Raw genomic sequence first — 14435 nt, forward strand, 5'->3', positions numbered from 1 at the left:
CGCAACAGAATCCCAATCATTAGTTTGAATAAGTTGGAATAAGGTAATGCTCATCAGACTAATTTGGTTGGATGGCTAATTAACTACGGGTTTTATTCCTCTGTTCCTTGTTGTCTGGAGTGTATTAGTAACCTTCACACCCCTCTCTCTCTCCCCTGTCCAACACCCTACCTCTGCTCCTTATTCTCGCAAGAGAGCCTCGCGAGTTGCGACGTTGATGGCCGCGAAAGGAGAGTTGCTTAACTAATCTGCTCCAAAATGAGATTTTTCTCTACTTGTCGGGTTTAAGGTGAGATTTTAGGTCTTTTTGTCATCTCTGTATTTGTTTTCCAGTCCATCCTAGTAGTTTTATTCCATGTTGCTCTTTACTGCTTATGAATTTGTTATTGTGGGATTGATGTAATGTTCCAGTAGCCTACTTGGTCTGTTTCAAAAAGCCCTTCAGTTGCTGCATGCCAGTGTGCAAATTTCTTTTGAGTTGGATTTCTTTGAATTAGTTATAAATTTCTATGCCATTGTTCTTTGGTTTAGGGTTAGATATTATAAATTGCTTTCCAGGATATTTCTGATTTATGAGGCAATGATTCAACCGTGTTTGAATATGATTCATTTTGCTTTAAACTTCCTGATTTGTCTGCTTATCGTTTGTCAATTGAATTGGGCATCTAACAGGCATGTATGAACTTTTATAATTCTCTTTAAAATTAGGTTATCATTTAGAATACTATCAGATCAAAAGAGGCTCCATTGGTATGGAAATATGATTAAATGAGTGAGGTCAGTTGAAGGATTCTGCAATCAAGAACAAACGCTCAAAAAAGTGAGGAATAGACGACTTACTTGGATGATTCACAAAAGTTGGAAGAGTCACTTTCATTTTTGATGATTGGTACATAAAGGGTTCACTTTCTCACATAACATTTCCACTACAAGCCTAAACCATGTTGAGCTTATTTCTATGTTGTACATCGTTTGAATCCAATTTAGTCTCATAAATCTATAATTTTTTGCTTTGCTTTCAGTGAATATATTCAGATTGGCAAGTGAACCTGGAATAAAGTTTAGTCGAGAATAATTGAGTCAGAGTCAGGAAGTTGCACTAGTAAATAAGTTTTGAATACCAGCCTTTGATTAACTCTAAAAGGAAATCTCTTATCGGTGAAAGATATGGACCAAAATTAGTTTTAAATATTGACTCATAAAAAAGTTATCATTATCCTTTCTATTAGAACATAAAACAAAGCTCTTCTATAATTGTCATTCAATCAGCTCACAAGTGGATAGTTCTGCCACCTTAAGCCTTTAGCTCTTCTATATAAGATACCTGAGCACCTCTCCTCCCAGGAAACAAGAATTCCTGGTTATCTTCAGTTCTTTTTCGCACTTTCATTGGCTCTCTTCCTTCCCTTTCAAAGTTAAAGAAGCTCTCGCGATCCAATTCGATGGCGGGGGGAGCAATCATAAGCACATCCGGAGGGAAGGAGTACCCAGGCAAGATTACACTCTTTGTCTTCCTAGCCTGCCTTGTCGCTTCCTCCGGCGGTCTAGTCGCCGGCTATGACATCGGCATTTCTGGTAAGTTTGAATAGCCAAAACACTCGGCCTTTATTTCTTGCTTGAGAATTGGAACCTCTCTGGAACTTGTCTCTTTGCCTTTGACACAACAAAAGGTGGAGTGACTTCGATGAATTCGTTCTTGCGGAATTTCTTTCCCTCGGTATATCGCAAGGAGGAGGAGCACACGAGCACCAATCAATACTGCGAGTTTGACAGCCAGCTGCTCACACTTTTCACTTCATCGCTCTACTTGGCTGCATTGGTTGCGTCTTTTCTTGCATCAACAGTGACAAGGGAATTGGGGAGGAAGTGGTCCATGTTTGGCGGCGGGATCACAGTTCTAGTTGGTGCTGCCTTCAATGGCGCAGCAGAGAATGTCATCATGCTCATCCTTGGCCGCATCCTTCTCGGTGTCGGCGTAGGCTTTATGGGTCAGGTGTGGCTAGCTTCACGGTTCATAGATATCGAATCAAACTTCAAAATATGATCATGATCGATCAACCTTAACCTCTTCTATGTTTTCAGTCTGTGCCATTATACCTCTCAGAGATGGCACCGGCTAAGCTCCGTGGCATGCTCAACATCGGCTTCCAACTTATGATAACAATAGGAATACTCGCTGCCAACTTAATCAACTATGGCGTAGTCAGGATTGCCGGAGGTTGGGGTTGGCGCATCAGCTTGAGTCTTGTGGCCGTCCCTGCTGCTATCATCACAATTGGATCTCTACTTCTCCCCGATACTCCCAACTCTCTCCTTGAACGTGGGCATGCGGATGCAGCAAAAGTGATGCTCTCCAAGATCCGCGGCACCGATGATGTTCACGATGAGTATGATGATCTTGTGGCCGCCTGCGAAGTTTCCAAACTCATCAAGCACCCATGGACGAATATACTGGAAAGGAAGTATAGGCCACAACTTATTATGGTCGTTCTAATTCCCTTCTTCCAGCAGCTTACCGGTATCAACGTAATCATGTTTTATGCCCCTGTCCTGTTCAAGACCATCGGTTTTGGTGACGATGCATCACTCATGTCCGCCGTCATTACCGGTCTTGTCAACGTCTTTGCCACCTTTGTGTCCATCGCTACTGTCGACAGAGCTGGTCGCAGGGCACTCTTCCTGCAAGGTGGAACCCAAATGCTTATATGTCAGGTATGTCTAACCACAAAAACTTGGATGCTTACTGCTGCTTTATCGATTTGCTTCCCATAGTGTACTCATTATAAGCAACAAGAAACTCTCTGACAAATCATTAAGCAAGGGGAAGGAACTTTTCTTCTTCATAATAGTAATGTAAGACTATCTGAATGCAAATGTTATATACTAGCATTGTCCTTTGTTTCATACTGAAATCAAATTAATCACTTATATCGTGCAGATCATCGTGGGGACTTTGATTGGAATCAAATTTGGGACTAGCGGAGTAGCCACTATATCTAAGGCTTACGGAAGCTGTATAGTGTTCTTCATATGTGCATACGTCGCCGGTTTCGCATGGTCGTGGGGCCCCCTTGGAATTCTAGTTCCAAGTGAGATCTTCCCCCTCGAGATCCGGTCGGCCGGCCAAAGCATCAACGTGTCCGTCAACTTGTTCTTCACGTTCGTAATTGGCCAGTCCTTCCTCACCTTGCTTTGCCACCTTAAATTTGGTCTCTTCTACTTCTTTGGTGGATGGGTGTTGATCATGACTGTGTTCATTGGACTCTTCCTGCCTGAGACCAAGAACGTGCCCATTGAAAGGATGATCCTTGTCTGGAAGAAGCACTGGTTCTGGGGTAAATTCATTGCCGATGAAGATGTACTCCATGTTGGGAATAAATCAAATGTGGGCGGTGTGTAATCGAGCCAAAACGCATGAAATGTTGGTCGCGGATTGCAGAAACAATTAAAGATAAAAAATTTCTACAATTCAGTGCAACTGCTGTATATCAAGAAATCCTTAAGTTCAACTGAATCCATTCTAGCTTGTTTCCTTCTGACAATGTAATGAACATAATCTGAGTTTTACCTTTTCTTGTAAGGAGGACAATTGAATCCTCAATGATTGACTAATGAGACCAGATGCTCCCTATTTGTTTACAATACACGACTGATATATATACACGTATATGTTATTAATTCTCATGCATCGTCCCCAGAGAGATCTTCCATCCATTAATTTGAGAGTTGAGAGGCGCCGCTCCCTTGGTGTAAAAAATTATAATTACATAGACTCTTAAATTTTTTGACCATTTACATGCAGACTCTCATTTATTTTTATAACAAATTGAGAATTATTGACCAAAATAGGCCTCTTTTACCGCTATGGTATTTTAGTGATTAGTTTAATTCAAGTTTTGATCAGTAGTTTTTCAATCAACTTTAGAGGTTCTCCATGTAAAATCATTTGTCTGTCTGCGATTGATTATTTGTTCATTTAATAAGCAACTAGGAGCCTAGGGTTTTATTTTTCAGATAGCAATATTAAAAAGTACTAATCTCAGAACCAGTGAGATGATTGAATTAGTTCACCACCCTTACTGGTTAACATTGTAGTGTTTGTAACAGTATATAAATAATGGACGAGACATTAGTTCTATAATATATAAGCAATCGACAGCCACAAACATTGGTCCGTACAGAATCTCAGTGCTGAATAAAGTAGGAGGAATAGTTAGAATAAGATAATGTTTTTTGGTTGGATGACTAATTACGGGTTTTATTCCTCTGTTTTGCCTGGAATATATTTGTAACCAACCTTATCAACCTCTCTCTCTCTCTCTCTCTCTCTCTCTCTCTCTCTCTCTCTCTCCTGTCGAAAGCCCCAACTCTACACCTAATTCTCTCGAGAAAACCCCGCGAAAGGGGAGTAGTTTCTGTCTACTTTCTCTGTTGTAAGGTGGGTTCTTGACGGTCTTTTTGTCATCTGGGTAGTAGTTTTCGTCCACAACCTCGAGCTTTTCCAGTCCATCCTAGTAGTTTGATTCCTTACTGCTTATGAATTTGCTATTGTGGCTTCGATCTATTATGTTCCAGTACCTCCTTTGTCTGTTTCAAAAAGCCCTTCAGTTGCTGCATGCCAATGTGCAATTTTTTTTTTTTCACTTGGGTTCCTTCGAGTTAGTTGTCAAAATATAATTCATTTCGCTTTAAACTTACTGAATTGTCTCCGTACTTTATGTCAATTGAATTGGGCATCTAAGAGACATGTATGAACTTCTAGGATTCTCTTTAAGATATCAGCTTATCGTTTAGAATACTATTGGTATATGGATTGCAGCGCAAATAGCTTTAAGATAATTTTTCTCTGAGTATGGAAACACGATTAGATGAGTGGATCAATTGAAGCATTCTACAAAACAAGCACTCGAAAAAAGTGAGGGAATACACGACTTACTTTGATGATCCGCAAAAGTTGGATGCTTGACAAGCTTAAAGCATGTTGAGCTAATTTAGATGCTGTACAATGTTTGAATCCAGTTTAGTTCATAGCTCTATAATTTGTTGCTTTGCTTTCATCAAATATATTCAGATTGGAAAATGAAGCTGGAATAAAGTTTAGTCTAGAATAATAAAGAGTCAGGGTCAGGAAGTTGCCCTGCAATTATAAGATTGAAGCTTCTATCTAAACTTTCTAAGATCATAGGGAAATCAGAAGCAAATCATACTAAGAATAAGAACTTCTGTTCATATTATAATAAGACTGCATATTCTTGATAACTTTTTAAGTTCTTAAGGAAATCAGAAGCAAATCAGACCATGTAAAACCACTACCAGCTTTTGACGTTCTGTTGTGGCCTAGATTTTTGACAAGTACATATAATTTTCATCCTATTTGAACTCCTCCAGTGAATTGGATTGCTCTTATTTGAGCTTCTGCTTCTCAATTATTGATCAGGTAAATCTTCTGCTCTCGTTAAGGAGCAGAAAATTATCTAATTCAATGGTGGGCGGTGCAATCATAAGCGCATCTGGAGGGAAGGAGGAGTACCCAGGGAAGATAACACTCTATGCCGTCCTAGTCTGCCTCGTCGCCTCCTCCGGTGGTCTAATCTTCGGCTATGACATTGGCATTTCTGGTAAGTTATGGACAACCAAAGCACTCGGTCTTTCTTTCTTGCTTGAGATCGATCAAATTGGTTTTGAACCTCGTCTCTTTTGTCTAAATTAAGGTGGAGTGACTTCGATGGATTCCTTCTTGCGGAATTTCTTCCCGTTGGTGTATCGCACGGAGAAGGAGGACGTGGGCACCAATCAGTACTGCAAGTTCTACAGCCAGATGCTTACGCTTTTCACTTCATCGCTCTACTTGGCTGTAATGGTTGCGGCGTTTCTTGCATCAACCGTGACGAGGGCATTCGGGAGGAAGTGGTCCATGTTCGGCGGCGGGATCACAGTTCTAGTTGGTGCTGCCATCAGCGGTGCAGCGGTGAATGTTTCCATGCTCATCCTTGGCCGCATCCTTCTCGGCGCCGGCATAGGCTTTGTGGGTCAGGTACTGTGGCTAGCTAGACATAGAATCAAACTTCAAGAATATGATCGATGTTCTACGTTAATTTTTAATTTGTGCAGTCTGTGCCAGTATACCTCTCGGAGATGGCACCGGCTAAGCACCGTGGCATGCTCAACATCGGCTTCCAACTCATGATAACGATCGGCATACTAGCTGCCAACTTAATCAACTATGGGACAGCCAAGATTGGTGGAACTACTTGGGGTTGGCGCATCAGCTTGGGTCTTGTCGCCATCCCTGCTGCCATCGTCACCGTTGGATCTCTGCTTCTCCCCTACACTCCCAACTCTCTCATTGAACGTGGGCACGCGGATGCAGCGAAGGCGATGCTCTCAAAGCTCCGTGGCACCGATGATATTCACGATGAGTATGATGATCTTGTGGCCGCCAGCGAGGTTTCCAAAGCCGTCAAGCACCCGTGGAAGAACATACTGGAGAGGAAGTACTGGCCGCAACTTACCATGGTCATTCTAATTCCCTTCTTCCAGCAGCTTACCGGCATCAACGTCGTCATGTTTTACGCCCCTGTCCTGTTCAAGACCATCGGTTTTGGTGACGATGCGTCACTCATGTCCGCCGTCATTACCGGTCTTGTCAACATGTTTGCCACCGTTGTGTCCATTGCTACTGTCGACAGAGCTGGCCGCAGGGCACTCTTCCTGCAAGGTGGAACCCAAATGCTTGTATGTCTGGTATGTCTGTCTCTCTAATTAACCACAAGTTTTCTTCTGAATTCCATTGTCCTTTGGTATCAAACTAAAAATCAAATTAATATGATTTGGATATGGTGCAGATCACTGTGGGGACTTTGATAGGAATCCAATTTGGGACGAGCGGAGTAGCAACTACATCGAAGGCTTATGTGGGCTGCATCGTGTTCTTCATATGCGTATACGTCGCCGGTTTCGCGTGGTCATGGGGCCCCCTCGGAATTTTAGTCCCAAGTGAGATCTTCCCCTTGGAGATCCGGTCGGCCGGCCAAAGCATCAACGTGTCCGTCAACATGTTCTTCACGTTCGTAGTTAGCCAGACCTTCCTCAACTTGCTTTGCCACCTTAAATTTGGTATCTTCTACTTCTTTGGAGGATGGGTGTTGATCATGACGGTGTTCATCGGACTCTTCCTGCCTGAGACCAAGCACGTACCCATCGAAAGGATGATCCTTGTCTGGAAGAAGCATTGGTTCTGGGGTAAATTCATCGCCGATGAGGATGTTCTTCATGTTGGGAATAAATCAAATGTAGTCGGTGCGTAATCGAGCTACGAAATGTTGGTCTCGGGTTGCACAAACGATTAAAGATCAAAAGCTTTACGAGGCTACGATCATCATCACAAACAGGGAGTTGCCATTTCTACAATTCGACCCTGCTGCTGTATATCAAGAAATCCGGCTATTGGATATAAGTACAATTGAATCTATAATGAAAATAGTATTATTTTTTTACCTTTTTTCTTCTTGTAAAGAGAACAATTGAATCCTTAATAATTGGTTAATGAGACCACACTGTGAGCCGGGCCCACTTTCATTACCTTTTTTTTTTAAAGGAAGTCAATCATATTATTCGTTTCAATCGGATATAAAAAATGATAAGTAAAAATATGACAAGAGCCTAGACATGATCATTAGGATCGACCTGTCCAAACTTGGCCCAAACTTGATTTAGGCCAGGCCCGACCCGAGCCCCAGATAGTAGTAGACGTAATGAGCTAAGCGTTTGCCCACCTGGCCTGACCCGAAAGCCCAATCCACTACTCTCATTTGGCCTAATTCATAATGCATACGTATTCCTATAATTTTTTTAATCCCACATTAGATATTTAATAACTATATATCAATATATAAGTATGTTATCATGAAAATAACTAAAATGCTTTCATATAAGCACATTAAACTCGACCCAATAAAATATAATATTTTTTATATTTAACCCATTATGTTAGACTCATTATACTTAACTCAAACTCAATATCTAATGAGCTAGTGAGCGGTAACAAGCTAGAATATGCTCGACCCAAACTCGGCCCAACCCAAGTGATTGGTGGGTTGGACCGTTAACAAATATTTAAACACGATTAGCCCGAAAAACTCAGCCTAACCTACTTGCTAATCACGTCTACAAGAGCCCTAAAAGCAAGCCCCATACTTAACTATAATACAAAATGAACAACAGTTAACGCAAATATCATAACATGTACTCAAGTATAGTGAAAACAGAGAAGATAGATCAATGCTCTAATAGCAAGCCTCTCGCTTGGCTAGGTAGCAACATTACAGGTAAAACAATATGAATCTTGAGAAGCTAAGCACCCAACTAAGGAGTAAACTTCGACTGGGATACATGCACACCAGTGATAAAGTCCAATGAATTTAACAAAACACCTTAAAACAACGTTTGAGTAAACATGTGAATGCAAGAAAATCAATAGCAAACAAGGAGGAGAGACAGAAAACAAACCGTGAGGGGAAGACTTTCATTAATGAGAGAAGATAAATATATAGAAGAAGAGAGAGAGAGAGAAGTCATATTACAAGAAGAAGATTTCAAATAATGTCTCAAAAGACACTCGGGAAGACTTCCATTACTTCTAGATTTATACGAGAGAGTATCTCAATTTGGTGGATATTTGTTCACCAAGAAGATTGGTAATCTAAGTGGGACATTGGAGAGAAAGGCAACTGTAGACTAGGAAGGAAGGAGTTGTAGAAGGATCCGAAAAAGTTGGACTCTAGAAATAGGTGTAAGAGGAATTTTAACATTTCCCTCCCAAAAGACAACCCCCTTCCTAGCTAAGAGGTCCTCCATATCAACGTTATAGAGAATAGCTAGCTAAATGAAAATCTTCACCCTAAAAGACAAGAAAAAAGCCAACAACGTCTACGTCCTCCCCAGCAAGATCTTCTAGCATCAATGTCTCCACTAACATGCTGTTCACCATCATCTTCGGCCAAGCCTTCTCGCCTTGCTCCGCCACATTGAGTGATTTATACGAATTTCTAGCCCTTATAATAGTAGTTTAAACCTTTGGGTTTGAGTTTGTTTTAATTAAGATTTTCTGGTTTGGACAAAAAATTTATAAGAGAGTAGAGAAGAAAAAAAACAAATATGAAAAAAAGAAAAACTAAATTTTATCTGTTGTTCTCTCCAAAGAAGAGAATGAAGCCAAATTTTATCATCCTCTTCTTTTCTCTCCTATTCTCCTCATCTAAACATAGCCTAAGCTTTTGATGTGAGTTGGGTTTCAAAATTAATTTGTGTTAATTCCGTTTCACTTCGAGTAGACTCCTTATCTTCCCTACATGGACTGGCGATATATATATATATATATATTCTTTCTAAAGTTCTCAAGATTTTCAGATTACTTGTTTGTAAGGAAATTTGTTGGTAGTAATGAATTTATTCATCATTGCTTTTATGTATATATAATAATGTTAATAACTACTTGGTGATTACCAAAGAGTCTAATATCTATTATGAGAACCATTAAATAAAGATTTTCTGCCTGCTTTGAGGATCATCTTTTCATCACATATATACTCAAAGCAGTCTAATTAATTAACAAGAAAAGAAAAATCTCAGCCAGTCCTTGTACGTACGTGTACTCTATGTACAGATGTATACAAGACACCAGAGATAAGATCATATCATTTGCCCTTGCTTGCAGTGCAGCACAACTGCACAACTTGATCTCATCTTCCAAACTTGAGATATCTCAAAAGCATTTTGCTCATGCTTCTCGTGCACATCATATCATCACCCTCATCATCAGTTTGGTCCCCAACAACTCAAGTAGAAAACCATCCTCAATGAATCCTCTGGTGTCATACTAACCTTCATCTCCTCATGTTTATTATTCTTCCCAGCTTCTAAAGCATCACCAATGCATGGGAGTCTCACTTGCGCAGGAGATGAACCGAGCATCAGTGAGTTCCATCTGAGAGACATGAAATTGGATTTGGGCCTCACAGATTTGAGCTCGAGGGCTGCTCCAAGAGCAATAGCTATGCACGCCTTGTGTGCAAGCCTCATCTTGGTGTCCAGGAATGGAGTAGAGAGATAGACAAGTTTAGAGATCAGAGCACTTAGCATAAAAGTGTGATGATGGTCGAAGCATTGTGTGGGAGGTTTGGTTGTCCTATGTTTATATACTACTTATGGGGCAGGAAATTAAGGTGGTTGGGAGGAGAGCAAGTGGCTTATCCTATGCATGGGAAACCACTAGCAATAGAACATTGGTTCCTTAAAACCAGGAATAGGTTAAGATTGGATACAGTTAGGAGAGCTCTCAAAGTCATCAAGCTGGCTTGGACTCGGCTCAAGCTTAGGCTGATTTAGCTCAAATTATAAACATCCAAAAGTTTACTGACCATTGGATCAAAAATGTAAGGGTTTATGTCTACTCTTTCAATCATAGATTCAAGCTCGCATCACACTTGAACTAACTCGGCTCAAAAGATTATAAAATTTAGACTCGAAATTGATTCAAACCGAACTCAAACAAAAGTTGACTCGATCGAGCTCGGCTCGATTAAAACCCTAGGTATAGATGAACTTTATCATGTTTAGGATGTACTAGTGGCCCTTATTTTCTCTCATTGGAGAGGACATTAATAGTTCCCCTTGTCACTCAAGTGTAATGAAAACCTAAGTTAGAAATGGGCCTTGGTGCAATGGTTTTGTTATGCCATGTCTTTGTCATGCCCCATTCATTCATTTATGTCATTATTGGTAATTACTTTGGGTCACCTTCACTTGCCTGACTTTATATGAGCAACTTGGCCTTTTGAAAGCTCTACCAGTTGGAGTAGATAGGAAAATAGCCAAGCAAAGTTTAACAGCTGTTTGGCTGCCCATGGATTTGATCGAAACTGGGTAAGGGATAACAAAGGTTATGGAAATTTAAAATGCCACTTTTGTTATCATAGTACTTAAAATACATTCGATGTTGATTGGATTACTGTTTAGTATTTGATTTTTAAGATAAAATGAGGAGGTTAATGAATAATTAACTTATTATTTACTCGACTGTTAAGGGCCTAATTAACTGATGGCCTTAGAGTCCAAGGGTAGATTGAGACAGTGAGTAGCCCAACCTAAATTAAGGGCTTGGGCCTCCTGGATGAGGAGAAATAAAGATGGGTAATTTGGGCCGTGATTTGGCCCAAATGGAAAGTTCTATTAAACACAGTTTTAAAAGGATAAATTATAGTTTATCTCCGGGCTTCAATACTTAAGCACTTAATATCTCGATATTAAGGCCTCAAATCAGACTGTATTTATGTGGGAATGATTATGATCACTCTAATCAAGCTACATAGGGATATTGCCATCCATGTTACTGGGATTTAAACTCAGGAAATACTCAATACTCATGCAAATGTTAATTTTTTCCATTTAAAAGCAAAATGGTTCAAATGCTAGACTTCAAATCAGACTGAAGTTATGAGAGAAAGCTGACTTTGACTAAACTATAGAGAGATAAACTATAATTCGTTTTTTTTTTTTTTTTTGAGAGAGAAATGGAATTCAAAAAATACTCATTCACTATGACCCTCTTTCAACCGCTCAAACACTATTTTAATAGTGAAACTCTACACAAAAAAACGTTAGATCGATCCCAGGTGAGGTAAGTGATAACAAATTCTCTCAAAAAAGAAAAAAAAAATGGTATTAAAATAAAAGTGGCATCCATGATTCTTAGTATTAACAAGAGAAGATTTTAAGATAACTTTCCACATCTAAGCAAGAAAATTGTTTCTTCTAGTACTAAAGACTAATACTCTCATTAAAATTTAATCATCTCATGAAAATAAAACAAAAAACCTTACAACCATACCAATTCCCTCCCACAAAATATTTCAATCTACAAAGCAACCTACTACTTGGGCCGGGCTATTAATTGGGCCCCCAAACGAGCAACAGCATAACCTTTTCCATCCTCTCTGACTCTCTCTTCGCCTTCTTCCCCTCTTCGCCGCCGCCACCCTTCCCACTTCGCGGCGCCGCCGTATCCGTCCGTTGCTGCTTCCCGGCGCCGCCGCTCTTCCCCTGCAGCGACCGGAAGGTGGTATCCCTCCGGCAGTCACGTCCATTGCACATTTTCCTGAGATCTCTTTAGGAGCTCCGGGGATTTTCTTTCGCGAGTTTGGAGACCTCTCTCTTCTGGGTGGAGTTATTTATATGAATAAACTTCTCCTGGGGTGAGGGGGAAGGAGGAAAATAAAGTTTTTTCAATTCATAGGGTCATTTTCGCATATCACCATATAACTGAAAAAAAAGGTCCTTGGTGTACGATGAGATGAGTCTTGGTGTAATAAGACAAATTTGTAGGGGCTGATTTGCAAACAAATTGGTGGAAAGTGGAAACCGAGGGACGGGTGGGTGGGTCCATTGTTTACGGGAGAATCCATTGGCATGGCAGCCACACGTTCCGTGGGGTTTATTTAATGGTTTCTTTTTAGGTCCTCATGTTTTGGACTCTTATTGCATAGCAACATCACCAAATTGAAAGGAGCCGCTGGTTTTGCTTTTCCCCCTTTTAATTTTATCTTAACAGTTAACAAGAAAATTCTAAAAACATCTTGTATACAATTCACTTTCTCATCTAATTTCTAATAGATGCCTCCAATGTTACATACTAGGGATGTGAAGTATTAATTCCAACAATGTTATATTAATTTGCTTTTCCCACTGTAATGCTATTTCATTATGCTAATTCTAATTATATTCATCGTCTAAATCAAAAGGGATGGTCTAATCTAATGATTCCATTCCATACTGAGCCATGGATTTCAGAAACCTAGAGCAGCCCAGCACACCAATTAGGTGATTACTCTCTGATGACAATGAAGTTTAAGGCACATCGAATATACGGTCCTAATATTTTTCCATTGCTACACTTAATTAGTCAATTAGCACTTAACGTCTTAATTAATCTACCAAAACAAGCTTTGCATCACAGCTTGGTTACAGGTCCACCTCACATATTTTATCACTATCTCACTACTTTCCATTAGACCACTGTCTTCTAATCGTGTGCTCATCTCAACCTGCCCCTTGTATCAAGGAAGTGGATTTCCAAAACCACCAGCTCTTCTCCAACTCTCTATATACTCTCTTTATATATATATATATGCTTAGCTTCTCAGTTCTTGTCATCGAATTAACTCAAAAAAAGCCACAGAAATCTACTTCACCATTAGAGGAGCAAGATAAGAGATGGGTTCTGCAAGCAAGGCTTCTTTGTTGATAGCTGCAAGTGTTGGAGCAGTGGAAGCTCTAAAAGACCAAGCAGTACTCTGCAGATGGAATTATGCAATTAGGTCCCTGAACCAGAGGGCGAAGAGCAACATGAGATCTTTTTCTCAGGCTAAGAGGATGTCTTCTGCTGTGGATAGGAGGAAAGGGGTGGATGAGCAGGCCAAGAAGGCAGAGGAGTCTTTGAGGACTGTCATGTACTTGAGCTGCTGGGGTCCTAATTAGGATTTAGAAGCAAGACAAGGGGTTGTTAAAAGCAAAGTTTTTCTTTGCAATTGTATATAATAGAGTTTTTTGAGTATATACAGGCCAAATCTATAGTGATGCTTCTATAATTCCAGATCTGAGATGGGATGTTCATAGAATTGTGAGATATTCTATTATTTCCTACTCAATCTCAATCTCAATCTCAATCATAGGTATACAGACTCTCAGGTTCAGCTTTGATGAAACTAGTGACAATGGATTTCACTAGCAGATAGTTTTTAGGGAAATTAGTTTTACTAACAGTTAGTTACTAAATACATGAGATAAAGTAATTATAGATATAAAATAACCGCTAATATTCTTGAATAATTTTGAATAAATCTTTAAGTCTAAGTTAAATATAAACGGAGAACTAGATTTTAAAATCAAATATCAAATATTTTAGGTATTTTACATTTTTGTTTTCAAAGTATATTTTTTATTTCATTAGATACAGTCGTACGGGTAAACATTAAAAGCAAAATATATAGAATAATAATAAATAATAAAAACAAAAGAAACATTGTTTTGAATAAATTTACCTGATTTTATTATCTTTTGTGGTAAAATATAATTTATCCTTACAATTTGGATTAAAATTATTTTATCTTTATCTTTACCCTCCAAATTTATATTTTATATCACTAAGTGAAGTAATATTTTTATTTAACAAAACTAGAATCGTTTACTTTATTTTATCATTTCTGTTAATCATGTTAGTATTTACGGTTTAATCAAAAGTGTTACTAAGCATAATGATAGAAAAAAAATTTCAGAGAGATAAAAGTGATTTTATATATATTGTTAGTTTTTTACTTAGTAACTCAACATTTTAGGTTAATTGATTATCTAACCTCGTTGCTATAGAAATCAAAACTTAT

The 14435-nt window shown here is 39.3% G+C and overlaps 3 protein-coding genes across 5 annotated transcripts; all 3 read left to right on the forward strand.

Annotated features, from left to right (window-relative positions):
• Positions 1-86: 86 nt before the first annotated feature.
• LOC140772749 (sugar transport protein MST6-like) lies at positions 87-3468 on the forward strand. Of its 3 annotated transcripts, none has more exons than XM_073114968.1 (5): positions 87-289; positions 1345-1575; positions 1671-1993; positions 2083-2712; positions 2939-3468. In XM_073114968.1, exons 2-5 carry the CDS (start codon positions 1443-1445, stop codon positions 3398-3400), a joined length of 1548 nt encoding a protein of 515 aa, XP_072971069.1. In that variant the 5' UTR covers positions 87-289; positions 1345-1442; the 3' UTR covers positions 3401-3468. The 3 variants fall into 3 exon arrangements, with proteins under 3 accessions (XP_072971069.1, XP_072971066.1, XP_072971068.1); XM_073114965.1 differs by having other exon boundaries at positions 1416-1575; XM_073114967.1 differs by lacking the exon at positions 87-289 and having other exon boundaries at positions 297-1575.
• An 858-nt stretch (positions 3469-4326) lies between these two features.
• On the forward strand, positions 4327-7544 carry LOC140771641 (sugar transport protein MST6-like). Its single transcript, XM_073113210.1, has 5 exons — positions 4327-4438; positions 5438-5618; positions 5712-6034; positions 6112-6744; positions 6846-7544. Exons 2-5 carry the CDS (start codon positions 5483-5485, stop codon positions 7305-7307), a joined length of 1554 nt encoding a protein of 517 aa, XP_072969311.1. The 5' UTR covers positions 4327-4438; positions 5438-5482; the 3' UTR covers positions 7308-7544.
• A 5541-nt stretch (positions 7545-13085) lies between these two features.
• LOC140772354 (uncharacterized) lies at positions 13086-13735 on the forward strand. Its single transcript, XM_073114388.1, has one exon. It carries the CDS (start codon positions 13270-13272, stop codon positions 13531-13533), a length of 264 nt encoding a protein of 87 aa, XP_072970489.1. The 5' UTR covers positions 13086-13269; the 3' UTR covers positions 13534-13735.
• The last annotated feature ends 700 nt before the right edge of the window (positions 13736-14435 follow it).

Source organism: Typha angustifolia, chromosome 12 (assembly GCF_048772165.1).
Source record: "Typha angustifolia cultivar Huaian chromosome 12, ASM4877216v1, whole genome shotgun sequence".
NCBI classification, from domain to species: Eukaryota; Viridiplantae; Streptophyta; class Magnoliopsida; order Poales; family Typhaceae; genus Typha; species Typha angustifolia.